This window comes from Parasteatoda tepidariorum, chromosome 4 (assembly GCF_982258835.1).
Source record: "Parasteatoda tepidariorum strain Cologne lab strain chromosome 4, Ptep-v5.0, whole genome shotgun sequence".
Taxonomy (NCBI): domain Eukaryota; kingdom Metazoa; phylum Arthropoda; class Arachnida; order Araneae; family Theridiidae; genus Parasteatoda; species Parasteatoda tepidariorum.
Genome location: NC_141758.1, coordinates 104,359,804 through 104,386,629, shown reverse-complemented (window position 1 = coordinate 104,386,629; position 26,826 = coordinate 104,359,804). Strand labels below are relative to the sequence as shown.

The 26,826-nt window shown below is 32.1% G+C and overlaps 1 protein-coding gene across 1 annotated transcript; it reads left to right on the top strand.

Moving 5' to 3' along the window:
• Positions 1 to 6,792: 6,792 nt before the first annotated feature.
• Positions 6,793 to 25,776, top strand: LOC147812511 (carboxypeptidase B-like). The gene is made up of 11 exons (XM_087161866.1): positions 6,793 to 7,053; positions 8,924 to 8,999; positions 10,203 to 10,339; positions 12,239 to 12,332; positions 14,625 to 14,726; positions 17,017 to 17,121; positions 19,516 to 19,626; positions 20,601 to 20,700; positions 21,847 to 22,049; positions 25,306 to 25,390; positions 25,543 to 25,776. Exons 1-11 carry the CDS (start codon positions 6,983 to 6,985, stop codon positions 25,716 to 25,718), a joined length of 1,260 nt encoding a protein of 419 aa, XP_087017992.1. The 5' UTR covers positions 6,793 to 6,982; the 3' UTR covers positions 25,719 to 25,776.
• Positions 25,777 to 26,826: the final 1,050 nt, after the last annotated feature.

The window sequence follows — 26,826 nt, the reverse complement described above, 5'->3', positions numbered from 1 at the left end:
CATTGATAATTTTTCTTCTTCCATGCTACGCATTGCAGAAAAAGTGTTACTGCATGTTCGTGTATTTTCATTATTAACAGCTCAAAGTTGAGCCATGATATCGTACAAATTTGCCACACTAGTGGTGTTATTTTGAACCATATTTACATGCAAATTTTACCATATTCTCACAATATCAAATTTGAGATGGATTTATTTGCCTCATAATCTGTTTTAAATCGGCATTGTATTAAGGTTGAAGTACATTTGAACGATATTACGATTAAAGCTCCTGAAACAAAAATTTTTTAAGCACCTACTTGAAAATAAATCTATGGAAAAGCATGATGTGAATATATTGCCTCTGCCAAAACTAGAGCTTATTTGATATGCTTACATGTTCCTAAAACAATACGTTAGTATTACTTGGTAGATCTTTTTTTCACTATTGTATCTATGTGCACTCCAAATAAATGACGAAGGAGTCGCCATCTGTATTTTAAAACGTCTCTTTTTTATAGCTTATTCTTTAAGTTGTTTTTTTTAAAGACGCATATTAAATAAATTAGTCATAACTCGTCAGTTTCAAATAGATGAAATAAAAAAAAGTCACAGTAAATTAGAGCTAATTTTACTTCGATAACCTTGAATGAAGTAGTAGCCTGAAAATAAGTTCGTTTAAAGTTCGGAAAAATTTTGATGGTGGAATTTGAGAGTTTTAGCATATCTCAGTTAATTTGATACTTCAATACTGAAATACTCTTTGAATACTTATTCTTCGTATGGGTTAATAAAATCGTTAATAATCAATAATGCGGTATTTGAGCATTCAATCACGCACAAACCTACCGGAATTAAAAATTTATCATAATTTCAATTTTTTATTATTGTTACTTGTTTTTTTCTTGTTGACTTTATATTACTATCTGTTATTAAAGCTAAGCTTATATAACGTTTGTACAGGAAAATATATACAGATAAGGTAGAGATTTAGAGTCAATCGCAGCACGCACACCCTGGGAATGGGGTGGTAAAAATTTCAAAGAGGAACTCCCATTTTTAATAGCAGATTTGCATTCTCCAGAAAAAAGTATCTCAATTTTATACACAGGTGTCTGCATTTTTGGTCACGAAACTTGCTATATTCAAAAAGGGGGTGAAAATTGTTTATAACGGGGATAGTTAAAGAAGTGCATGCCATATCAAAAAATAAACATATAAAGTTTTTAATCTTTGGAAAGAGGATTTCATTAATGGCACCAAACTCGGCTCCCCAATCTTATCTCTTTGTTGGGGATTGAAAATTTTAAAATCTTATACAGGAACTCCCATTTTTCATGTAGCTGTACCTCAATTCGAATAACAGGTTTCTATATCTACATTTTGGTTCACTGACGGTGCTATAGTCGCAAAATTGAAATTGGGTACAAATTGCTTAGAATGTAGATACCTCGAAAAATACATGACTCATTGAAGAGTTTATATTAGGCCTGTTTGACATTTTGACAAAAATCCATTTATTAACACCAATCTCAAACTAAGCCCAGCTGCTGGAGGGCAGCCCACACCCAGGATGAGAGGTTGGGTGGATAAGTTAGACGTCACTGAAAGCAATATTTCAAAATATTTCATTCGCGTATTTTTTTTAGATTTTTGACTGGATGAGCATTTCTCACAATATTCGATAATTTTCAAACTTTTCGAACTCCATGTATGTCAAAAGATGTAATTAAGGAACATTTTGGTTAAGTACAATTTTGATAAGTTGTAAATTATGAGTTTCAACCCTGAGTTGAAAAATAACAGTAAACTTCATTTCAAACAATCTAACGGAGGGAGCCGGTCGATTCAGGGGATACAGCGTTCTCCTTCCAATAAGGTGAACTGGGTTCGACTCCCAGCTATTGCTGGTCAATACGAATTCCACACCCGGCTCGCACCAACCACAGTGCTGACGTAAAATATCCTCAGTGGTACACGGATCATGGGGTTGAGTCCCCTTGCTGTCAGTCTAACCATGTGCGATTTCTCGAGGTTTTCTTTTCTATGCAACGTAAATGCATGTTAGTTCCATCAACAAGTCCTCCAAGAAAGGCCAATTTCTCCCACTACTTGATCCAGGAGTTCCCTTGTCTTCTGGCTTAGGTTCAAAATTATAAGGCTACGAAGTTGAAAACTAGTAGTTTTGAACCCAAAACTTGGATCAGCTGTTCAACGACGGTTATAAAACTAACAGCAGCTAATTTCAAATATGATAAGAACATTGCCATACGCTTTTTAGTTATATTTCTATGACGTGCAGCGTATTTATTATTTTTCGTGATCACTAGCTTTCATTGAAGAAAATTAAAAGAAGCCACAATTTAATCGAAGCATAAATTTAATTTTAAGCTATACTATTTATCCAAAAGTATCCAGAGAAGCCAATGGTACAGACTCAGAGACGCATACTAATATAATGTTACTCCCAATTTCCCATCGCTGACAGCCAGCACACGTTTGGGGAGACTTTCCACCAATTACTCATCGGTGTTCAGATATCAAGGAGTCCATTGTAGCTGAAGTCAGTTCAGGCAGTTAAGATTGACTAGTTACGTAATTTGCATTAGGTTGTTGTTGTTTCTAATGCCACTTGCCAAACTTGCAAGCATGCTTGGTGAAACCGAGCGAATTTAAGGCAGAGTGTGTGTTTCTTGTTTTTCAGTGGCGCCATCTATGGCCAAGAACTCGACTTCTGCCACACCATACGTCGCGCCCGTTTATAGGGCGGACCCATTCATACTTTCATTCATCCACAGATCATAATTTTGACCTGAATCAGAGAGCGATCGATCTCCAATCCAGTACCCCCAGAGGTATTGATTTGTTATGGGAACATGGAGGACTTTTGCGACTCGAAATTTGCATCCTAACTTTGTTTATTGGGTGTTTGATCGAAGCTCTGAGAAGGGAAATCCAATGGTCTATGGCTGAGCAAGTCTCAATGCACGAATGGAGCATTTTTTTTTTGCTGGCTGAGAAATCGGCCTTTTTTCAAAATATTGCTATAAGATTTGGGACAGCATAATTGTTCTGAACACCCTCTCACATCCCAGAGTTCATGTTTCCATCAAAAGTTCCACAGTTCATGTTTCCATCATGAGTCCCCGGTTAGAGATTATTGTCATATTTATAAGATAGTTTCCTTTTTCAAAAACATACATTATTGTAAACATACATACATCTCTTCTGCAGAAGAATTGAAAGATTCTCGCCAATCATAATTCATTTATTATTTGGGTTTCCGTGATCCGTGACTTTATTTGGTAAAAATTAAAATAAAATAAAATGATGGTAACAGTAGAAAATATCCACTTAGTTCGGCTGCATACATCATACAACTTTTTTATGAATCTACTTTCAATATAAAATGTCGGGATAAAATGGAATGAACAAGTATACTAAATTTGCAATTATTTAATTTTTTTTCCAAACACTCGTCATTTTGGTAATATAACAATTATTAAAGTAATAATTCCCAATTTTTTGCATATTTTCAAAATCCGAAATGATGCATTGTTAGATTAAATTTTTAAATGTTCAGAGATAAAAAAATGGATAAAGCTTAAGGTAACTGTCTTGAATAATTGTTACAAGCTCACAAGGGAACATCATTCGAAGAAAAACGTTATTTTATATAATGGCTGAGCATTTGAAATACAATTTTAATAAAATCTCATTCAATGCGCAAACCCTTTTCTTCTCTGCCAAAACAAAGTTAAAGAGTCTACTAAACAAAGTTTTGAGAGACGTAAAGTAAAATCAAAAAACTTTATCTAACAGTCACGAATAATTATTACAACTCATAACAGTTATAAAAAGAACAATATCATTCGAAGAAAAACGTTATTCCACATGATGGCAGAGATTTCGAAGTACAACTTTAATAAAATTCCTCGATAAATACTCAAATTATCTTTTTCTCCACTGAAGAAAAGTTAAATACCTTTTAAGCGATTTCAAAAAAAGTAAAAACTTTACATAACAGTCACGAATAATCATTACAAACTCATAACAGTTATAAAAAAGAATATCATTAGAAAATGGTAAAGCTCGTGATGACAGAGCCTGGGAAAACTTATTCTAACAGTCATGTATGATTGTTACAAATTCACTTCATTTTAAGCAACATATCATTTGAAGTAAAACGTTATTCGATATGATGAGCCTTCAAAGAACAACTTTAATGGAATTCTTTGTTTATACCCAAAATATCATATTCTCCAACGAAGAAAAATTACTTTACAACGACATTGAAAGTCGAACTTTTTTTCATATCGTTGCGTAAAATTTCTTTAACCATTTGCTGGGCAGAAAAAACTTAAAATAAATTGTAGCAACGAAGAGTTAAGAATTGCAGTCATGCCATGAATGCATAGAATGAAGTGATGAGCTTTATTTTCTGCTTACCTCACATTGCGCAAAATAAAAAAAACTTTTACTCTAATCATCGAATGTTTCCAATCTTAATGGTTCAAAGGAATGATCTCTGGTATGTTAATTAATTAGTTCTAACTAATAATTTAGTTGTAGAAAAAAATTCAAATAAAATGTAGTCACGAAGAGTTAAGAAATGTGGTATCGCATGAATGTTTAGAATGAAGTGATGAACTTTGTCTTCTTCTTACCGCACACCGCGTAAAATAAAATTAAAAAAACTTTTACTCTAATTATCAGAATTTTCCAATCCTAATGGGTGAAAGAAATGATATCTGATATGTTATTTAATTAGTTTCAGAATTAATTTAGTAACAGAATCAGATACAAAAACGATTTTTTTTCTACTGATTTGGATTTTTGGTTATCAAAATAATGGGGTAGACGGAATCTGTAAAACAAAGTACTGATAGTTTAATCAGGAGTGTGGTCGGAATTTAAATTATCCTAATATTGATTTCATTTTTCTAACAATTCATGATTTCACATTAAAAGGAATTTTTTACATTTAATTGTATTTGGATGAATGAATTTTAAAATTCCATGCAAAAATTTTTTGATTCACTCAAAAACTTCCCAAGATATGGTGAAATATGAAAGAACTGACATTAACACTAATTGACTTAACTCTCCTCACTAAACTATTGGGATCATATTTTGTAGATTACGACGACTCCCAATATTTTGTTTTATAACCATCGGTGAACAGCCGACCCAATTTAGGGTTTACGGCTACTAATATTCAACTCCTTAGCCATGTAATTTTGAGCCCAATACAGAAGACAACTTTGGAGTCTAGCATTGGGGGAAATTGCCTTCTTGGAGGACTTTTTGATGCAACCATCCCGCATTTTTGTTACATGGAACGGAAAATCTCGAAAACCTCCCACGGTAAGCCTGAAGGCAAGGGAACTCTAACCCATGATCCGTCTACGACCAATGATATTTTACGTCAGCACTGTGGTCGGTGCGAGCCGGGTGCGCTGGGTTTGAACCCGGCTCTCCTCATTGGGAGGCGAGCTCTTTATCCTCTGTTCTCCCACGGTTTAAAATCATTTAGAAAGCAACTCTCAGAACATCCACCGGTGAGGATTGATCTCACGTTCCCTGGTTAACAAGACCAGTGCTCCAGCCACTGAGCTATGATTGCCAAATCTGACAAAGAAGGGTGTGTTTAGCCAGAAAAAGCACTTTTTTGAGTCTTATTTTGCATCTTAATTAATAATTAGCTCTCGTAAATTAATATACTTGAGGTAACCTCTTTGAATTATTAAGATTGCCATTTACCACGGGAAAACCCGATTATAGTCGTATGTTCAAAAGATATTTTGTGTGATATCTGTTTTAATTTTCAGCACAGTTTATACTTAAACTCTAAACTAAAAAGCTCCGCTGCGCAACAGCCCATAGTGGGCCAAGGCCTACTGTGCCCATCTCAGTTTTCTTGACCTTGGTCTCTGGGGTGCAGGAGCAGATGTTCCGGTCAGGTGGAAAGCAGAAAGCGGAACCCCCAGTGTTTAGTTCTCAAGCATGCTTGGTACTCAATTATCGACCCACTGAAGGGATGAAAGGCTGAGTCAACCTTCCCCGGCCCGATGATCGAACCAGGGATCCGTTGCACGACAGTGCGAAGCGCTACCGCTCAGCCACCGGGTGTGCAGTTTATACTTAACCTGATAAATTATATACCGTACTGTACATGAATGCCAAATACTCCCATTTTAATGTGAATATTAAATGTGGAGCTACGATGGCTAAGGGGATAGAGAGGTCGTCTTCCAATGCGGTGAATCGGGGCTCGAATCCCAGCGATGACTGGTTTATAAGAATTCCTCATCCGGATTGCATCAATCCCAGTGCTGACGTGAAATATCCTCAGTGGTAAATGAATCATGGGTTTAGAGCCCCTTTGCCGTCATCTTAACCGTTGGAGGTTCTTTGGTTTTCCTCTCCATGTAACGCAAATACATGTTAGTTCCATCGAAAAGTCCTCCTCCGAAGGCACATTTCTCCCAATACTTGCTCCTGGAGTTCCTTTGTCTTCTGGATTGGGTTCAAAATTATAAGGCTACTGTGTTGAACATTAGTAGTCGTAAAATCAAAAATTGGGTCGGCTGTTTATTGACGGTTATAAAATAAAATAAAATATTGAATGCGGTAATAAATTTGTTGGTTTGCACCAATTATCACCGAAGGTAAATATTTCTTTTTAATAGTCTTTACTCCTTAATCTTGTTTAACAGTAAACAAAACACTCTTTCATTTAGCAACCATATCTATTCACAAGGTTATTCTCAGAAATAATACGTTTATGAAAAGAAAAAAAAAAGGAATCTAGATACATTTTATCTTTTCATTGTGTGTGATATAACAAAATATCAATATTTATCGTTCAATAAAATAATAAAACCTCAGCACATGTTAATAGATATGATATTCATTTGTATATGACGTCAGAATAATTACATCAGAAGGACATTATATATATTTTAAGGTTGATCGCAGAAGGAGATGAGTTTTTAAAACAATGAAGTCCTTCGGAATTATCTTGCTCTGCTGTGTCATTGTAGCGTCGACGTCCTTTGTTGATTACACCGGGTAAGTCAAATAACATTACTCTGAATATTAATTAAATGTTGTGCCGTTATTTTCTATTCAGAGTGCAAAAAAAACCGAATACTTTAAATTTATTTCTAATGAATGAATTATCATGTATTAAAATTTAGTCTTAATGTTCTGAGAGCCTAATCTTAAATATACTTATTAATTACTGCAGACGATTTTTAGTGTTACGATTCTGACACAAAAACGCACCTTCTCTAAATAAGCGTACATTTTTTTTCGAATGATTCAGGTTTCTAGCCCCCAAGATGTGGAAGCAGTAGCAATCTGGAGCATAGGGCCCCAACAGTTTAGTCAAGAGAGAGTTCGAAATTTAGAGAACATCAATATTGATTTTCCTTTTTGCGACTCGACTTTTTAAACGAATCGAAAAAATTTTTGCATGTGGTTATGAAATCCAGTTATATAAATATATATTCATGCAAACTAGATTTTAATAATTATTTATTACTCTATATAATACTTGATAAAGAGTTGTATGGTATGTAAATTTTGACTTTTTAAATTAGGTTATTTTATATGACAAAATATAAAATTTGAATGAAATTGGTTTAATAGTTCTTGAGTTTGTCAAAGAATGTAAGCCTAAAAATAGAAACATTATGCATAAGAGGGGGTCGCCTAATTATTGCGATAAACTTTTAAGGGATTTAGGGTGCATCACCAGGTTTAAAATTGCATTAGAACCCATGCCTGGAAATATCGTCTGACGTCTTTAGAGCACTTCTCTAGAATTCTTCCACTTTGATTCACATAGGGCGTTCTCAATATTAAAATATTAAATTATTTTCAATATTAAAATAGTGTTTAAACATTTTAAAATTAAGATATATCGAGAAATATCTGTCAGATCGAAAAAAATGAAAATAAACGGATATGATTTTTGAAAAACCCTTTTTAATAATAATGCTGAACTCAAACGCTCCCTGTGGTTGAGATGATTTGAGAGTGGCCTGAGTTTAGAGAGGTCAAAGATGCGGAGTCTCTTTTTCGCAGTTTATACTTTTTGAGATATTAAATTCGTTTTTTGACCTATCTGGTGAGATGTGGACCAATTTGTTAATTATTTAACGCAGATAGGACACAGATGTCCTATTTACATATTTTTTCTGACTTTCTAATTATGAGTAAAAATATAGGTATTTTTTAATTGTATAAAATCTTGTTAAATGCAGAAAAATCTGTTCGATTATCTGTTCGATTATATTTGTACTAAAACATAAAATCCAAAAACGCAATTTAAAAAATTTTTTCATTCAGATTCAAAAATTTATCAATAGTCGATTTAATAAGTTGACGAAATTTCACTGATGAATAACTGTTTCTCTTAGATCTAAATAACTTGATATAGGTACAAATTTGAAAAATTATTATTTGGAAGTGAGCCGCTCTTGGAAGATTTTACCTTTATCGTAAAAAAAGACACTGGTGTGCTGTATTTTCTAATTATAAACATTAAATGCTAAATATAATTTTTTTTACTTATTTCGATCTAAGTTTATACGAAATAATGAAAAAAGTATGAAATATTTTCTAAACATTATGCCTCTAATGGTTATCATTGTATGCATCTTTTAAAAATATTTGAAAAGTTTAGTTTTAAGTTTTTGATTTAATGAGTATTCCACGAGTTATTTGACTGTTTTCATGCATTTTAGGACACCCTACATACAAAAATAAAGACACATTTTTATCTTATCGATATAATTTAATTTGTTTTAAATTCTTGTTTCTTCTGAATGAGTGGTAACAATAAGATATAGTGATTTTTTATCATTTTTAAATCAGTTTTGAAACAATGGTGGTTCAAGAAAGTTTAACATAGGAATTCCTTTTTTTATTTTAGGCACAAAGTGTTAAGAGTTACACCAAACTCGGAGAAACAATTGCGATTGTTGCATCAGTTTCGAGAAGATTATTCCGTAAGTATTCCAATGCATTATTTTTGTTGCAATAAGCACCTTTCTTTATTTTTTCAAATCATCATCAAAGCTTTCAGCTGATGAAAGAGGCATTTGTTTTACTGATTAATAAGTATAGAAATAGTACCATTGTCTAACTTTACTCTTGCTCAGTATTTTTTTCTTAATTTATGCATTCCTGTGCATTTTCCTTTTACTTGTATTTTGCTCCTTACGAAAATGTGCCATAGGAGCGCATATGGTAACCTGTGGCAACCATAGAAACTTATATGGCAAAACAACTTAAGTCTATGGTAACCATAGAATTTCTATGGTATTATACGGCGGGATACTATAGCTTTATGGTTCGATTAAAGGGAAGTAACATCGGCATATGTCAAGCTAATGGATACTCACTATACGCATGCGTCATTCATTTGGAAGAGAGCCTTGATATCTTAGGGGATAGAGCCTTTGTCTTCCATTGAGATAACTGGGTTTGAAACCCAGCGATGGCTGGTCGATATGAATTCCACATCCGGCTTGCACCGGCTACAGTGCTGATGTTAAATATCCTTAGTGGTACACGGATCATGGGAGTTCCGTTGCCGTCAGGCTAACCATGGGCGGTTTTCGTGGATTTCCTCTCCATGTAAGTCAAATGCGGATTAGCTTAATCAAAAAGTCCTTCACAAAGGCAAGTTTCTCCCAATACTTGATCCAGGAGTTTCTTGTCTTCTGGATAGGGTTCAAAATTACAAGACTACGGAGCTGAACATTAGTAGTCGCAAACTCAAAGAAATGGGTCAGCTGTTCAACGACCAGAACGACCAGAAATATGTGCTTATTCTAGTTTTGTATTTCACCTTTATTTTTCCATTTTTCTTTGGCAACTTTACGTTTTACCTTTCAAACCCCTTTTGTTCCTTCTATATTACGTCTGGCAAGTCTTGAAAATGGGTGCCTATTTTTGAGTACTTGAAACACATTGACTATCATATCCAATTTATATATTTTTGAAGCGACTGAAGTTTTTAATCGAGTAATACTTTCCTGCATCTGTTTCTTGGCATTATTTATTTAAAGTTTTACGATAAGTTTTTCTGAAAAATTATTAATTTTGACTTATTATCAACAACGTAGGGAAGAATTGTTGAATTTTTTAGCAAAAATCAAACATTGTGAGAGAATCTTAATTGTTTGATTTTTATTATTGGGAACTAGGTGGACTTATGGAACGAACCAAGATCCGTTGGTGAACCAGTATTGGTACGCTTGAGACCTGAACTGATTCAATCTGTTGAAGATATTCTGAAAGAACAAGGGGTGGAGTATGGAGTGGCATTCTCTAATTTGCAAAGGTAATCAAGAGTTTAATTTATCGGTTTTTTTAAATTTAATTTATGTGTGTGTATTGCGCACTAAAATATGATATGAATACAAGCAAAAATAATGTGTATATACAGTGACAGCGCTGAGAGTTTCAATTTATTAGCCAGTAAATTAGCCAAATATCAAAAGTATTTCCCAATGTTCGAAACTCTTTGCCAAAATGAACTTCTTAATAATTTTTTATGATTTTTTTCCATAAAAAACTATTTTACTATAGTTTGTTTCAGGCTTATAATATTTGAACCCAAATCTAATTAGTTATGCTGTGCATCTACCGAAAATTACTGTAATCGAACAAAAGATATTAATATGTTTAGAAGGATTCATTTTGACGTAATTTTGAGGATCGAGTAAATATTTTTTCTTTCCGTTGGAAAAAGTCATTTGCCAATACGTCTGCCAAAACACAATTTTATTAGCCAAATTTGCGATTTTATCGCATTTGGCGAGGGGGCGAAAATTTATAAATCAATAATATTGGTAAAAAAACTATTCAAATAGACCAAAAATTTACCTTTTTCAAAATGATGTAATTTGCTAAAATTGATTACTATTTCATTATTCTTGCTATTTAATACTCATAAAAACTCAAATTAGAAAATGGAATACATAGCATACTATTAGTAATTATAAAATTTGCATACGATACAATTGGACATACTATTAGTAATTATAAAATTTACAACTAACATAGAAAATTATTTGGCAAAACTGACTAAAAATTGCAATTAAATATAATTATTTTAGCAGTAAAATGTAAAATAATAGTTTACTCAACTAGTTCACTAGTCAATCGTGCGACATACCTATAGAAAATTTAATTGTACATTTTCAAGTTTATTGAATTTAAATAATTCGAAATATTGCATTTAGACTGAAGGAAAATTCCAAGCCGATAAATTGGTTTTGAGAAAAAGGACAAAAAAGACACAATTATCAGATTAATAACAAATACAGATGTTTTTTTTAATATGTCTTGAATTTTGTGCTATTTGATATGGAGGCAAAACTCAAAATGGCTTAGAGAGAGAAAAGCTCAAATTTTTATTTCATGTAAAAAACAGAAAAATAATTCTTTAAAATTCTTTTAAAAAGGGTGTCGGGAACTTTAATATCCATAGTATTAATTTTTGCACACAATGTAAAATATTACTTAGGACTGACAGCATTTCAATCAATAGAGAAAAAAAATTTCTGAAAAAACTTAAATTTCAAAAGTTATAAATAACAGTTTTAAATGTCAAACGTACGCTATACCACTGGAAAAACTCTGCATGGCAAATTCTACTTCACTTTTGTTGGTATTTTAAAATTTAAACTATAGAAAAAATATTTTAGATAAACGTAGAATAAATCATGGATCTTACTGAAATGCAAAACAATTATGGCAGGATTATGATTAAAGTAATCCCGTAAAAATTATTTGTAAGCATTTCGATATTTTAAACGCATTTCGGCATTTAAAACTTTATGGTTTACTTTAGATTAACTCAACTAGTTTTTCTGTAGTCTACACTATAAAACGCAAATGAAATGGAATTTGCTATGAAGAATTCCTCCCGAGGTGTAAATATCAAATAACATTAAAATGGTAAATGAAAATATGCGCCTTATTTTATTTTTGGAACTACTTGCTGAAAGAACTGAAAAGCTACCACAAATGTCAAAATATTTGTGAAGTTTTAGGTCATCCATGTATATTTATCATTTCAAAATGCCTTAAATGTTTCTAATTCATATGAGTTTTATCATGTCGGCAAATTGGGTAAATTATTAAATAGAAAATGTTTTGATGATAAATTGAATTTTTTTAAGCACTTTCATTTATTTATTTTTTTGTTATTATTTTATATTTATCTTTATTGCAGTGCAATAGAAGAAGAACGGTCTCAGCATGCTCCAACAAATGTCAGCGGAGCGTCAGGTTCATTCAATTTTGGAAAATATCACAGATATGATGCAGTAAGAAAAACTTTAACTCTATCTGAGATATTTTTTTTTGTGATATAAATAGTCAGAAATTTAATGCCTTTAATAAAAATCAATAATTAGTTTATGTATACTAGTTAGTTAGATTAATTGTTTAAACGTTAAAAATGTGGGTTTAAACGTCATTAACGTTATTACTTAAACGTTCTCTAGTTTCAAACGATAAAAACGTTTAAAACTAGAAAACACCCAGGGAAATAATTTTTTCCCTGTTCTCTAGTTTTTAGATGCTAATTTTTGTAGAATCATACAATGAACAATACAATGATTATCTTCAAATGAATGAAATACAATTTTACAATGATAATACGTTAAAAAAAATGAAGCAACAAAACTAAGAGAAAAAAAAGGTTTGCTCTAAGGAAAAAGTGTAGACACAGATTGTAGGTAGGTACTTTATTTGCGTCGCACTAGAGCTGCACAATGGGCTATTGGCGACGGTCCGGGAAGCATCCCTTCGGGCGATCAGAAGAAATGACCTCGCAATTTTGATCCTCTGCAGACAGGCTGGCTCCCTGCTTTGGTAGCCCGATGACCTGAGCATGAGTTCGAGCACTTTACTGTAGAAGAGTTCAACAAGGACAGCACACCCTTGGTCCCTACGCAGAGACACAGATTGAGAACTAAACAAAGAGTAATACAAGGTACGAAATATTATTTTTAAAAAAATCAACCAAATGCTATATGGGGGATTCCATTTCCAGTAATTTCGTACGAGTTCCCAAAGATGTGCGTAGCTTCAACCTTACACCATCGGATTATTATTTATTTCGAAGTTTAAATGAATAAAACTTCAGTAATATTGATGACCTCAAATCGTACTTGATTGAGTTTTTTGCTGAGAAAGATCAGACAAGAGCTCGAAATCATGAAGTTACAAGAAGGAGAAGAAAATGTCATCGAAAAAAAAGGGACTGGATTAAGGCTGTTTTTCGATAGCTTTGTAGTGGCATGAAATGACGCTTTCTTGCGAATTATATGTCGTATTCATAACTGATTTGAAATTGCAACAGTTACTTATGATCGTTAGGTCAAACTTAGACTATCTTTAGCCAACGCCCTCAATGTTTATTCTGAAAAACGTCAATATAGAATTTTGAGAAAATGAAAAGCGTTTGTGGTCTAATTTTTAATATTTAGAATTTTAATTTATTAATATCAATTCATGTAATTATTTAGTATTAGAATCTGCGTAATCTGGGTTCTTAAAAATTTGCAAAAATGGGAATAAGGCAGTGGTTTTCATCTAGGAGGAAAAATGCAGAAAAATTGGCGATTTTTTTAAAACAAATAATAAATTTTTAAATGTTTAATTATCTATCCGTTTTTAAGTTCAGATAATTCTTTACAGTAAGATGGTATATACAGTTTAAAATTATAGCTATGTTTCAAGTGTAAGACACTTTAACTTTTTTTCGGATTTTCCTCGGTGAAAGAACTTTGGAAAACCTTGTCAAAATTTCTTGTGTATTCAGTTTTATTTCCCTCTAAGAAACCGATATTATTTTCATATCAACCTAAAATACTTTAACTTCAACAAAAAGAGCTTTTAAATAAAAACAACTTTGAAAAAAAACTTATTTCTCATAATATTTCCATTGTTGGGGAAAAATTGTGCTGTTTGACGCCGTTTTTTAGTTTTACTGAAGATAGTCGAATTTTTACACAAATACCAAGAAAACAATGTTTTTTTCTGTGGTTAACATACATGCTACGGTTAACTTGCTGCAAATATCGCATTAAGAGTATATATAGCTATCATACTAGTTATAATTAATTTTTGTCAAAATAATGCACGATGAAATGAACAAACGAACTACTCTTATTTAAAGAAGAAAAAATAGCTGTAACACTCAAACAAGATTTGTAAAATACTATTATGATATACTTTCAAAGCCCACCAACTTCATTGAGAAGTATAGTTCAATGAGGAAAAATCAATACAAGCGACAAAAAAAATTAAAATTGAGATTTTTATACATATGGCATTTTTGTATGGGCTACTTACTGCAAAAAAAAAATCCAAAAATGATTTTTGACGAAACAATTTTTGGAAATTCAATCTTATCGTTTGCATTAATAAAGTGACAAAAAAATTATCAAGCCACTTTTTTCGAAATCTGTCGTAAAAAACTTCCATTGTTCTCTTCAATTGTATGGCTGTATAGTTCATTGATATGGTGTCTGAAAATAAACATACGACCTAGAAGGGTTTATTAAATTATTGGATAATTCTACTTACTTCTTTCTTTTAAATAATTTTAGATCGTTCAATTGCTGAAAGATTTAAGCTCCAAACATTCGAACATTGCAAAACTGGAAGTGATTGGAAAAAGTTACGAAAACAGACCTCTTTACAATATGAGGGTAAGCATTGCGTACAAATTGTTCTTTGTTCAAAACTTTGCAACAGATTACCTTTATTCATTTTTTTGTGATTTAAAAGAAGCCTAGAAGTGTTATATAATCACACTTAATTCAACATGCATAATTAGGTTTTCATTATTACCACTGTTAATATACTTTTTTTCAAATCTTTCATAATATCAAAGTAAAGAAAAACCATGAAAATTAGGAGTTCAAAATTGATGTTTATTATACGGTGAAACACCGAAATCTGGAGAATGTCAACATTCACCGGTGAATGTCGACATTCACGTAGTCGCTTGGTGTATGTCCGAAATATTTGCTAAATACCCTTATTTCTGACTCTCACCGGTGAATGTCAACAATCACATAGTCGCTTTGGTGAATGTCTTAAATATTTGTTATATCCAATTTTATATTAATTTATTCGTCAATATTATTATATTTATTTGATATAGTTATATTTATTCTATATTTTAATACTTACTGACGTTAGATTAGAAGAAACATCAGTGTAGGGTATACCGGGCAGTGGCACTTAACCTTAAAAAAACATCAGTGTAGGGTTAAAATATCGAATAAATGTAATTATATCCACGAATAAATTTATATCAAATCGAATGTAATAAATATTTCGGACATTCACCAAAGCATATCTGGAGATTGTCGACATACACCGGTGAGGGTCCGAATGTACAAGAATGTAATGAAATATTCGATCTTTCACCGACGTATTTGGTGTTTGTCGACATTCACCGGTGAAAGTCAACAACCACCGATTTCGGTCTTTCGCCGTGACCTTTATACGAGGAAAGAAGGTCAAACTACTCTAAGGTCAAACTCCCTGACAGTTTATTAGTGAGAAAAGCGGGACTCTTAACTACTTTGATTGCCGACTGAAACTTTCAATTGTTTCTAAAACTCTCTTCTCATCTTCTCTCAATTGTATACGGGAGACAAATAGGTTTTGATAATTTTTATTGCCTTCTTTCTTACTGATTTGTCAGATTTTCATTACCTTTACCTTATTAACCTTTTTATTCACTAACATTTTTATTTATTATTGTAATTGGGTATAATATAAAAAAAACACAACTACTTCCACTTAGTAGGAATAACATTTACCAGGACGCAATGCTAAATTCTATGCCACTATCCACACAAATGCCACTATCCACATAAATCAATTATTAAACAAAAATCGAATATCAATTACTTTTCTTTATAATGCAATAAAATCTGGCGAGCAGCTATTTAAACGATCAAACACTTCGTTTGTTTATTTGTGGCTTGAAGTTAGGCTCGCAGAAAATGCCGTTCATGGGTTAAATTTACTAGGAATAACACAACCTGTGACGTAGGCTATAGTATATCCAATTAGAAAACAAAGGTCCACACTCTCTAGTCGGGATGCAATATTCCATCATGACAAGCTCTGGCGTAACCACTCTTTGGCATGTTATTTCAAATCTCGCCAAATATTAACAATTAATCTCACGCTTTCTCGTATCGCACGAGTTTGTTCTCCAAACGCTATTTTGATCATAGATACTAGCTAATCGGGTTGTTATTTTCAATAATATGTTTATGGTTACATAATGGTTAATAATATGTAAAAATGGTTAATAATGTTTATGGTTATGGTTAATAATATGTTTATGGTTATGGCTAATAACATGTTTATGGTTATGGTTAATAATATGTTTATGGTTATGGCTAATAACATGTTTATGGTTATGGTTAATAATATGTTTATGGTTACGATACTAAAAGTTTATGGTTTTTAATGAATGAAAACCGAATAAAATACGAACCTTTCTCACTAGACTTATTGCACCAAGACTATTTTCAAGTTTATAATGCTTTTTCGTAGATATCATATTTTACACCAGGTACTTATTAACTCTTTTAATATTTAATCTCATTCAGTTGCAAATAACTAATGCGTTTTTGCCACATATAGCATTTTAATTCCGTATATGGATTTTGATAAAATAATTATTTAAGGAGTTTTTGTTAAATATAACTCCATTTAGTTGAAATACGAATTAAGGGAAATTTGCTGAATTAAAAATAAATTAACAGTTTACATGATGTTAAATTTTTAATTTCCTTCTTTCACGTCATTTAATTTATTAAGTTTTAAATTTAATCCGAATATTTATAATGGTGTAAAAATAAATAAACGCAACGCGTAATCTTTAAATTGAAGCAAAAAAAAAAATGTTATTAAGAAAACCACAGGTAGTTTATCTTGAAAGTCTGTGTTATCTTGATTTTTATTTTTTAGATCAGTTCTGGAGACAGTTCTTCAAAACCAGTCGTTTTAATAGAATGTGGAATTCATGCCAGAGAATGGGCATCGGTAGCAACTTGTACTTACATGGTTAATGAAGTAATAATATTTTCTTATTCTTCTATATTATTAATTATAGATTCTCTTTAATTTCTTACCTTTTTCTACTAATTTTGCAAAATTTTGTATTTACGAATAGTGAGTAAAAAAACACACTGATTAGGCGGAATTCATCGTCAAATTTCAATGCTGACATAGCATATCTCGATTTCAAACAATTTTGTGTTTTCTTTTCCTTTTTTTATGAAACTGGCTGTTGAAGAAACGAGTTGATAGCTCAGGAACCAGTGGCATTGAAAAATATTATTCAATTATAAAGTTATTTAATTCGAAAACTAAGAAATGTAGTTTTTCCATACTTCCTAAGTCAAACCTCTTGATGGTCCCATCAGAACATTTTGATGGTCGGTTTCAGCGCGATTCGTGATGGTCGAACATCAATTGATGGTCACCATCATCCATTATTTTCCATTATGAGTTCATGGTTTTTGATACGCAAGCAAACGTAGGGGAAAGTCGGGTAGCCCCGCCCACTTAAGGAGCATTGCTTATATTTCTGTACAATATTGAGTAATAATCAATATTTTTGCATGTTTCTATTGTTTTACCATCTAATGAAATAATGCAAAAAGAATAAACCAAAAAAAGAATTGTTTAACTTAAAAAAATAGAAATTTAAAAAAACATGTTTTCAGCTCTTTTCAAAATGCGTCGGGTAGCCCCGCCCTTTTACAAAAATTATGCTTTTTGACTGTTTTTTCAGGTGTAAATGAAAGTGACCAATGTATTGACAATAGATAAACCTCATTTATCATTTTTATCACAAAATTATTTTATTTATTACATATTTATATACTTTTAATGAATTCTATCATTTAATAACAATCATTTAATAACAACAATATTTGTTGTTAAAAAAGCATATAACATTCAGATTTGAAGCAAATAAAATAATAATCTTTGCAACCGTACATTTATCGACGAAATAAAATTGGGCGGTGATACCCGACATTCATGTGAGCGGGGTTACCCGAAATCCAATTTTTTTGTAAATTTGTAATTACTCGAACAATTTTTCACATATAAACTTCTTTCTTCTTGCAAATTAAACTTAAGACTACATATTTTAATGCTGCATGTATAGAAAAAATTATTTTTTCAGTATTAAAATGAAGTTTAATCGAAACATTCAACCAATTTTTCTTAATTTCATGACTACTGTATTCAACATATTTCAAAACTATTGTTTACCATATTAACAGCTGCATAAATACTTGAAACTTTGAAAATAATCTTTTTTTAATATAACAATTAATGTCCGACGGCCCATTGATTTGAAAAAATATTCTATACATATTAAATTGACTGTGGGTGGAGGTACCCGCTGGGTGGGCTACCCGACTGTCCCCTACATTATTCCATGATGGAAAATGCTATTTTAATACTATGATGGTTAACCATCAAGAGAAGTTTGATTCTCATGGACCAACAATCCATGATGGTCTATGATGGTTCCAACTATATATTTCCATGATGATTTAATAATTATTATTGTTGGTTCAGCGGGAATATACCATCAAAACAATTTTTTTTTTATGTTGACCCATCATAAATCAGTCCGAATTTCTAAATTGGGATGATGGGTGTTCCTGATTGTTCCAACATTTGATATCTAAGAAACTATGATGGAAATTTCTGATGGTTCGACTTGAACAAACCATCAAAACAAGTTGCTGTCCCCATGTTGGACCATCATTATTTAGTACGAATTCCTACATAGGGGTGATGGTCACTTATGTTGGTTGCGATCAAAATATAATGGTTCTTGATCCATCAATTGAAAACTATCATAAATTTTGACTAGGGTTGTCAAAAATTCTTAAAAACCTGTCAGCTCTAATTATTTTTCAGTTTTTAAATATACAGAATTTCCACACTTATAACACATAGTTTTAATGTTTATTTAAATACCACTGCAAAATTTCCAAGTAAATATAAAGAAACTGCTATTTACCACATATTTACAAATTTTCAGAAAGATAATCTTCGGTCATAATATAAAAGTGCTGTGAATGTGTCATAGAATTTACTATCATGAATCGTGTTTCTTAAACTGATTTGGTAAAGAAGAGAGTTTTTCTTTTTTATAATCACGGATGCTGATGCAAATTTAATAGCATCAAGAGAGGCTTATATATTACAGTTTTTAATTTGTACTTGTTACTGTGAGCAAATGAAAAAGAATCATTACTCGTGCGTCTGGCAAAATAAAAATTTACGAAACTTTGGTGTTAGCTTGAGTGAATTTTTTAAAAAGTGTACATCAATGTATTCTAAGTCTGATTTCAGATGTTAATTTGCAGTGCATAATTAAATTTTAATCAATTCAAAGTATCGTTATATTGATTTGATTGTTTCCTTTGTTGTTTGTAGATTATTACCTCCTATGAGTCGGACTCTGAAATTACTGCCCTCGTGGACAAGTATGAGATTAACATAATCGTTGAAATAAATCCTGATGGTTATGTGTACTCGTGGGAGAGGGTAAGTTTTAAATTTATTTATTTATTTTAATAATCCCAGAATTTTCGTCAATAACTACCGCCTCAGATTGACTAACAACGACGTCACTAAGTTGTTTAAGTTCAAACTGATTAGCTGTGTTATATTTGAAGGGTGTTTAACGGAAGACTGTTTGATTTCAAAATTAAAAATACCGAAACAAAATGTATATTTCTTGTAAAAGCTGGAAAAATTCCTTAAGAAGTTGTGGAATTTAGTTTCAACAGTTGCCAACAGATGGCGCTGCCTGCAATCAACGACCAGATTGATTGATCAATTCTAACATTAAAACGTGAAAGGAGGTTGTCGTACTGGATAAAAAAATTTACACCACGTATTCCATTGAACAATACTTGTTTCTACTCCTGGAATATCACATGTTAGATTATAGTCCTAAGGTATTTGTATTCCTTTCAAGAATTGTGCATAGCGTAGAGAGTCATCTGTTGATAACTTTTTCTACTACATTCCAAAATGTCTGCCTGAAGTTTTTTCCAACTTTCACCATTGATTTATCGTTAGTTTCATTCCTTTATCGCTCTTTGTTTCCCCGATTTTTAATTTTGAAATCAGTCAGTCCTTCGTTTTGCATGACAGTATTATCTAATTAACCAACAATAGTCAGCGAATTGACAGATTGAATAGATGTGCATCGAAGGAGGAAGATTTCTTTCCTTGGAGATCAGCAAAGCCTTTAAGTAGAATAGTTGTACACATAAGAGACTAAGCTATAATTGCATTGAACACCATCATCATGGCAACTATTTATATTTCTCTAACTAATTCTAGACTAGTTTTTTTCCTGTCTTTTAGAATTTCATAAATCAATATTTTTTAAGTATGAAATCTAATTTCTTCTCTGATTTAAAAAATAATATCATCCATAAATATTAGAAAATATAAGTGAAACTAATAGTATTAGAGAAATAAATTTCCAACACATTCTTTCTTTACAGGATCGTATGTGGAGGAAAACTCGATCAAGAAGTAGCAAAGACTTGTATGGTGTTTGCCCCGGAACAGACGCGAACCGAAATTTCGATATTGACTTTGGAGGTAAATATCTCGCTACTCCAAAAAGTAATCCAAATGTCATTTCAATAAACAGATAATAATGAAAAAATATATTTTTCATCTTATACAGTGATTAAAATTGAATAGGCAATTCAGAGGCTTTTAGCATCGGTTGTCGCAGAAAAGATCAAAATGGAACATATGTTTTGTAGTTCTTATTTATGTTTTTAGCTCTAATTTCGAAGATTATTATTACAACCCGATTTTGTTACTCCAAGTTTATGTTATTTCAGACAGAAAATGATTGAAAATTATATAAAATTATTTCGGATTGTTGATTTTATCACAATCATTACCAAAGCGCTTCAGTAAAAGTTACCGAACCTTCTGGTGTTCCCATAGAGGCAGAAGAACGATAATTTTTTCCATATTCTGGTAGTTTTGACCATACTTTTTTTTCATCAGAGTACTGAAAATCACATATTTTAAATATTAAATTATACTTGAAGGTCATTGAAAACTCTATTTAAGCTCAATCGCAAATTTATCTTTGGCTATCTTTTTAACACAAAAATCATTTACTTTCCCAATCTTCTTTATTTGTAAAATCTCAGTCAATGAAGAATCTAAATGACAGCTTTTAAGTGCTTTTGAAGTGGAAGAATAATACAAGCCCATTTCCCAAAAGAAGTCTAAAAGTAACCTTCGAAAACAGTAAAATAAAACTCGAGGAATGTGAAAACCGTGACGTGAATAGCTTAAATAAGTTATATAAAAATTCATTGATTTTGGCAAAGAATAGATTGCGAACAATGAATAAAGGCAAACATTAATCTCTATTTTTTTTTGTTAGGATGTGAACTTCAAAGCTCATTAACTCAAATTCACTAAACTGTCACTTAATGTCACTCAAATTCACAAGAATACAGTCTCAACTACTTAAGCATTCAATCTTATTTTCATTTTCGAAATATATTCAAATTTTACCTCCTTATCAGCAATCAAAATTAAAAAAATAAATGCCATTTTGAAACTTAGTAAATCAAGAACGTAGCTTAAGACTAATTTTAATAGTTAATTAGAAATGATAAAAATTTGTGAGAAAATGCAGTGACATATTTTCAAACTATTTCCTAAATTGATGTTATATCTCCAAAGATATTTATTTCTATTTTTGTTTGCCTGTAGGAGTGGGAACAAGTTCAAGACCATGTGAAGAAATATTCTGTGGCGACAAGCCATTCTCCGAGAGTGAAACTCGTGCTTTGAGGGACGTCATGATCGCCAAGAAAGATCGCATCAAAATCTACTTTGCAATACACGCATATTCTCAATTGTGGATGTCACCATATGGATTTAAAAAATCCCTACCTCCCAACTACAACGAATTGGTACATTACTTTTTGCAATTAAGCTCATTCAATTTACACGTTTTTAAAAGATTTTATTTTTACGGGGAACAAATTACAAAGTTATGCCAAACAAAGTAAGGAGAAATTTCATTGGCAGAAAAACTTGCAAAAAATAGATTTCATAGTGTAACAAAAGTAATGGTCACATTTGTAAGAGTAGAGAAATTTCTAAAAGAAACAACTTTTACTGCATAACATGGGTCGGAGAACAAAGGGAAAGATTCCAGAAGGCATTTGCCTCATGAAACGACCCCGGCATTGTCTTCTCGAAAAGATTGGCTGCTGTTGGCCAGTGTTGTAACTTCTCTGTCCTGATTTGTCATGCATAGGTATTCTTCCCTGAGGACATCTTATCAGCGTCGTTAACGAGTCTTTACACATTTTATAAGACATTAGACGAGAGGACATTATTGCTCGTATTAGCATTATTCTTTCTAGATACATCTTTTTAGCGTCGTTAACGAGTCGCTACACGTTTATAAGACATTAGACGAGAGGACATTATTGCTCGTATTAGCATTATTCTTTCTAGATACATCTTATTAGCGTCGTTAACGAGTCGTTACACGTTTATAAGACATTAGACGAGAGGACATTATCGCTCGCATTAGCATTATTCTTAGTAGATATTCTTCTTTAGGGACATCTTATTAGCGTCGTTAACGAATCATTACACTTTTTTAAGACATTAGACAAGAGGATATTACTGCTCGTATTATTCTTCCGAAATATTATTGCCTGATAAAAAGACCTCGGCATTGTCTTTTCGAAAAGATTGGCTTCTGTTAGACAGTGTTGTAACTTCTCTGATATCCTGATTTGTCTTGCATAGGTATTCTTCTCTGGGGACATCTTATTAGAGGCATTTATGAGTCGTTACACGTTTATAAGACATTAGACGAGAGGACATTATTGCTCGTATTAGCATTATTCTTTCTAGATACATCTTATTAGCGTCGTTAACGAGTCGTTACACGTTTATAAGACATTAGACGAGAGGACATTATCGCTCGCATTAGCATTATTCTTAGTAGATATTCTTCTTTAGGGACATCTTATTAGCGTCGTTAACGAATCATTACACTTTTTTAAGACATTAGACAAGAGGATATTACTGCTCGTATTATTCTTCCGAAATATTATTGCCTGATAAAAAGTTCTCGGCATTGTCTTTTCGAAAAGATTGGCTTCTGTTAGACAGTGTTGTAACTTCTCTGATATCCTGATTTGTCTTGCATAGGTATTCTTCTCTGGGGACATCTTATTAGAGGCATTTATGAGTCGTTACACGTTTATAAGACATTAGACGAGAGGACATTATTGCTCGTATTAGCATTATTCTTTCTAGATACATCTTATTAGCGTCGTTAACGAGTCGTTACACGTTTATAAGACATTAGACGAGAGGACATTATCGCTCGCATTAGCATTATTCTTAGTAGATATTCTTCTTTAGGGACATCTTATTAGCGTCGTTAACGAATCATTACACTTTTTTAAGACATTAGACAAGAGGATATTACTGCTCGTATTATTCTTCCGAAATATTATTGCCTGATAAAAAGTTCTCGGCATTGTCTTTTCGAAAAGATTGGCTTCTGTTAGACAGTGTTGTAACTTCTCTGATATCCTGATTTGTCTTGCATAGGTATTCTTCTCTGGGGACATCTTATTAGAGGCATTTATGAGTCGTTACACGTTTATAAGACATTAGACGAGAGGACATTATTGCTCGTATTAGCATTATTCTTTCTAGATACATCTTATTAGCGTCGTTAACGAGTCGTTACACGTTTATAAGACATTAGACGAGAGGACATTATCGCTCGCATTAGCATTATTCTTAGTAGATATTCTTCTTTAGGGACATCTTATTAGCGTCGTTAACGAATCATTACACTTTTTTAAGACATTAGACAAGAGGATATTACTGCTCGTATTATTCTTCCGAAATATTATTGCCTGATAAAAAGACCTCGGCATTGTCTTTTCGAAAAGATTGGCTTCTGTTAGACAGTGTTGTAACTTCTCTGATATCCTGATTTGTCTTGCATAGGTATTCTTCTCTGGGGACATCTTATTAGAGGCATTTATGAGTCGTTACACGTTTATAAGACATTAGACGAGAGGACACTATCGCTCGTATTAGCATTATTCTTTCATGCATTATTCACACGAGTCATTACACGTTTATAAAACGTTAGACGAGAGGACATTATTACTCGGATTAAAGTTATTCTTCCAAGATATTCTTCTCTGAGGTCACGTTCTTGGCATTGTTTACAAGTCGTTATACGTTTATTATAGATTAAAGCTCGTATTAGTGAATGTTTGCTTTATTCGTTGTCGATGCTAAGCCTACATTCTAGTTGGATTTCTGCAGTGGTTTTTTTCCTTAAGCTTAAGGAATAATTTGGATATTAACTACTACGCGTCAATTTTATTCCAGTAAGACAAGGGTTCTCGAAATGCTTTTTCAGGTAATGCTTCATCGAAAAGGCAACCTTTCAAAGCGAAATCTGCTTCACCTACATCGCAACTAATTTGCAATTATACGTTAAGAAAAAAAAGTGAGTTCAGGCAAACATAAAGTAAACCATTAAGCTTTAAAAGATCCCACTATTCTTTCTAAATATATAAATGCAAGTAAATTATGATGGAATATCTTGCCTACTGCTTAAGCTTGAATAATCCTGCACAAAGAAAAAAGGTATGGTCAGAACTACCAGAATATGGTAAAATATACTATGACTCTTGCTCTTTGGGAACACCATAAACTTCGTAAATTTTACAGAAGCGTTTCGGTAATGATTTTGGTAAAATTAATAATAAAATATTGGTTTATCATAAACGATAAAATTTTGTTAATGGGGCAAATTTCAAGTAATTTCATTATTATACTTTAGAACATGGCATAATAAACATTTATTCAGTTAACTTTACTTTTTAGTTTTGTATATTTTACTAAATTATTGACTAGAACTCTTTTTTTTAAACCAGAAATGTGATTACCATAATTTTATAAGAGTTTTTGTCTTCATGTGCATAATATGTTTGCATGTTGATATTTTTAAAAATAAATTGAATTTCTCGTATTTTTTCTGGATTTCCTTCTTTTCTATAATTGAAATTTTAAATTACTAAAGTAGACTCTTCCGTGATATGTGTTTTCTTAAGGGCGGTTGTTATGGAACATTTTAAAGTCATTTGAAACAAAAAAATATTTTTCTTTCAGATTCGTGTTGGCAGGGCTGGTGTTGATGCCTTGAAAAAGAAATACGGAACTCAATATAAACTCGGTACCACTGCTAATGTTATTTGTAAGTATACTTATAAGTATCAACACGTTTTAAATATAATGTATTTCGTAAATTTGGTCCGTGATGAATTAAGAACTACTTAATATCAACTTTCTTCTTACATTTAAATAAAGAGACCAGTTTTGTGATATTCTGTCTAATTTCTGTTTCAGATGAAGCTGCCGGAGGATCAGATGATTATATTTACGATAAATTAGGAGTCAAACTGGTCTATACTATTGAGTTACGAGACACGGGTTATTATGGTTTCATGCTGCCCGAGAGGTACATATTACCCATGAGCATAGAGACATGGGATGGTGTCAAGGCCGCTATACAAGCAATCTAGATCGTCCATTGGTTTAAATCACTGTTTCACAATTAAATAAAGCGTTTTCTCGTGATAATTGGCATTTTTATTTCCGTGTTAGAAGACACTGAATAGAGGTAAAATGTTACTACTTATATCTCTGCAAACCATGGTTTTGGTAATTTTTCAGTTCATATGGTAACGGTTTAACAAATATTACGGTTTTCAAATATATAGGTCTTATTGCCACAACACATTTAGTAAAAAATATAAAAATGAAAAGTAAATTAAATTGAATAAATGGTTTTTATGACGTGTTCTGGGTTACCAGGATAAAATTACCAAATTTTATCACATATTATAAAGCATATTTAATTGTAAATTTTATCCAGCCGTCTAGTAAATGGTGACTGGTGCAAGTTAAATCTGTCGGGTCAAAAAGTTCTCTACGTTCTCGTAACAAATTATACCTCTGAATGGGAGACTGATTGTTCTTCTGGTTCTGGTCTAAATTACTAACTACGGATGAATGAATGGCTGTGTGAATGGGTCCACCCTATAAACGGATGTGAGGTATGGGTGTGACAGAAGTCGAATTCTTGGTCATAGAGAGCACCAATGGGAAACAAGAACAATCGCACCCTTGGCTTAATGTCCTACGACAACAATACATTTTAACAAACTCATCAGTAAAACGTTTCTGCAACAAGTTAGTTTATTTTGTAATGGCAAATTTCTATGTTATTAAAGTTATTTTTATGCGATGTAATGCGATTAAAACACGTCTGTTAACCATCCACTTGAAAAAAAAGTGATTATTTGTCAAAAAGTAAAAAAAATCTAGTTGATCATTTTTTTCTAAGTTCTGTTTAAATGCATTTTAATTGCCTACGGCAGTTTTAATTTTTTCAGTAAGAACTTTCTTTCTTCAAAATTGAGGTACATGTATTCCTTGATATTAAGTAGGAAGTAATGTAGGGCTTTGTTCGCTTAAATGTGGATAACGGTAAAAATTAAGAGTCGGTCAAGAAGGGATGCGGACACCGGATTGATATTTTCTTTTGGGAGTTATGCGCTCGTTCATTTTCCATTCTCGTCACTTTTAATTGTAATTATAAACAACTATTTTTTTAAGCACAGAAGTCCG

Excerpts from the sequence above, each read along its gene's own strand:
- LOC147812511 (XM_087161866.1), top strand. The coding sequence starts at position 6,983 with ATGAAGTCCTTCGGAATTATCTTGCTCTGCTGTGTCATTGTAGCGTCG. Across the intron at positions 19,627-20,600 it reads ATGTGTACTCGTGGGAGAGG|GATCGTATGTGGAGGAAAAC; the intron begins GTAAGTTTTAAA and ends CTTTCTTTACAG. Across the intron at positions 25,391-25,542 it reads TACCACTGCTAATGTTATTT|ATGAAGCTGCCGGAGGATCA; the intron begins GTAAGTATACTT and ends TTTCTGTTTCAG.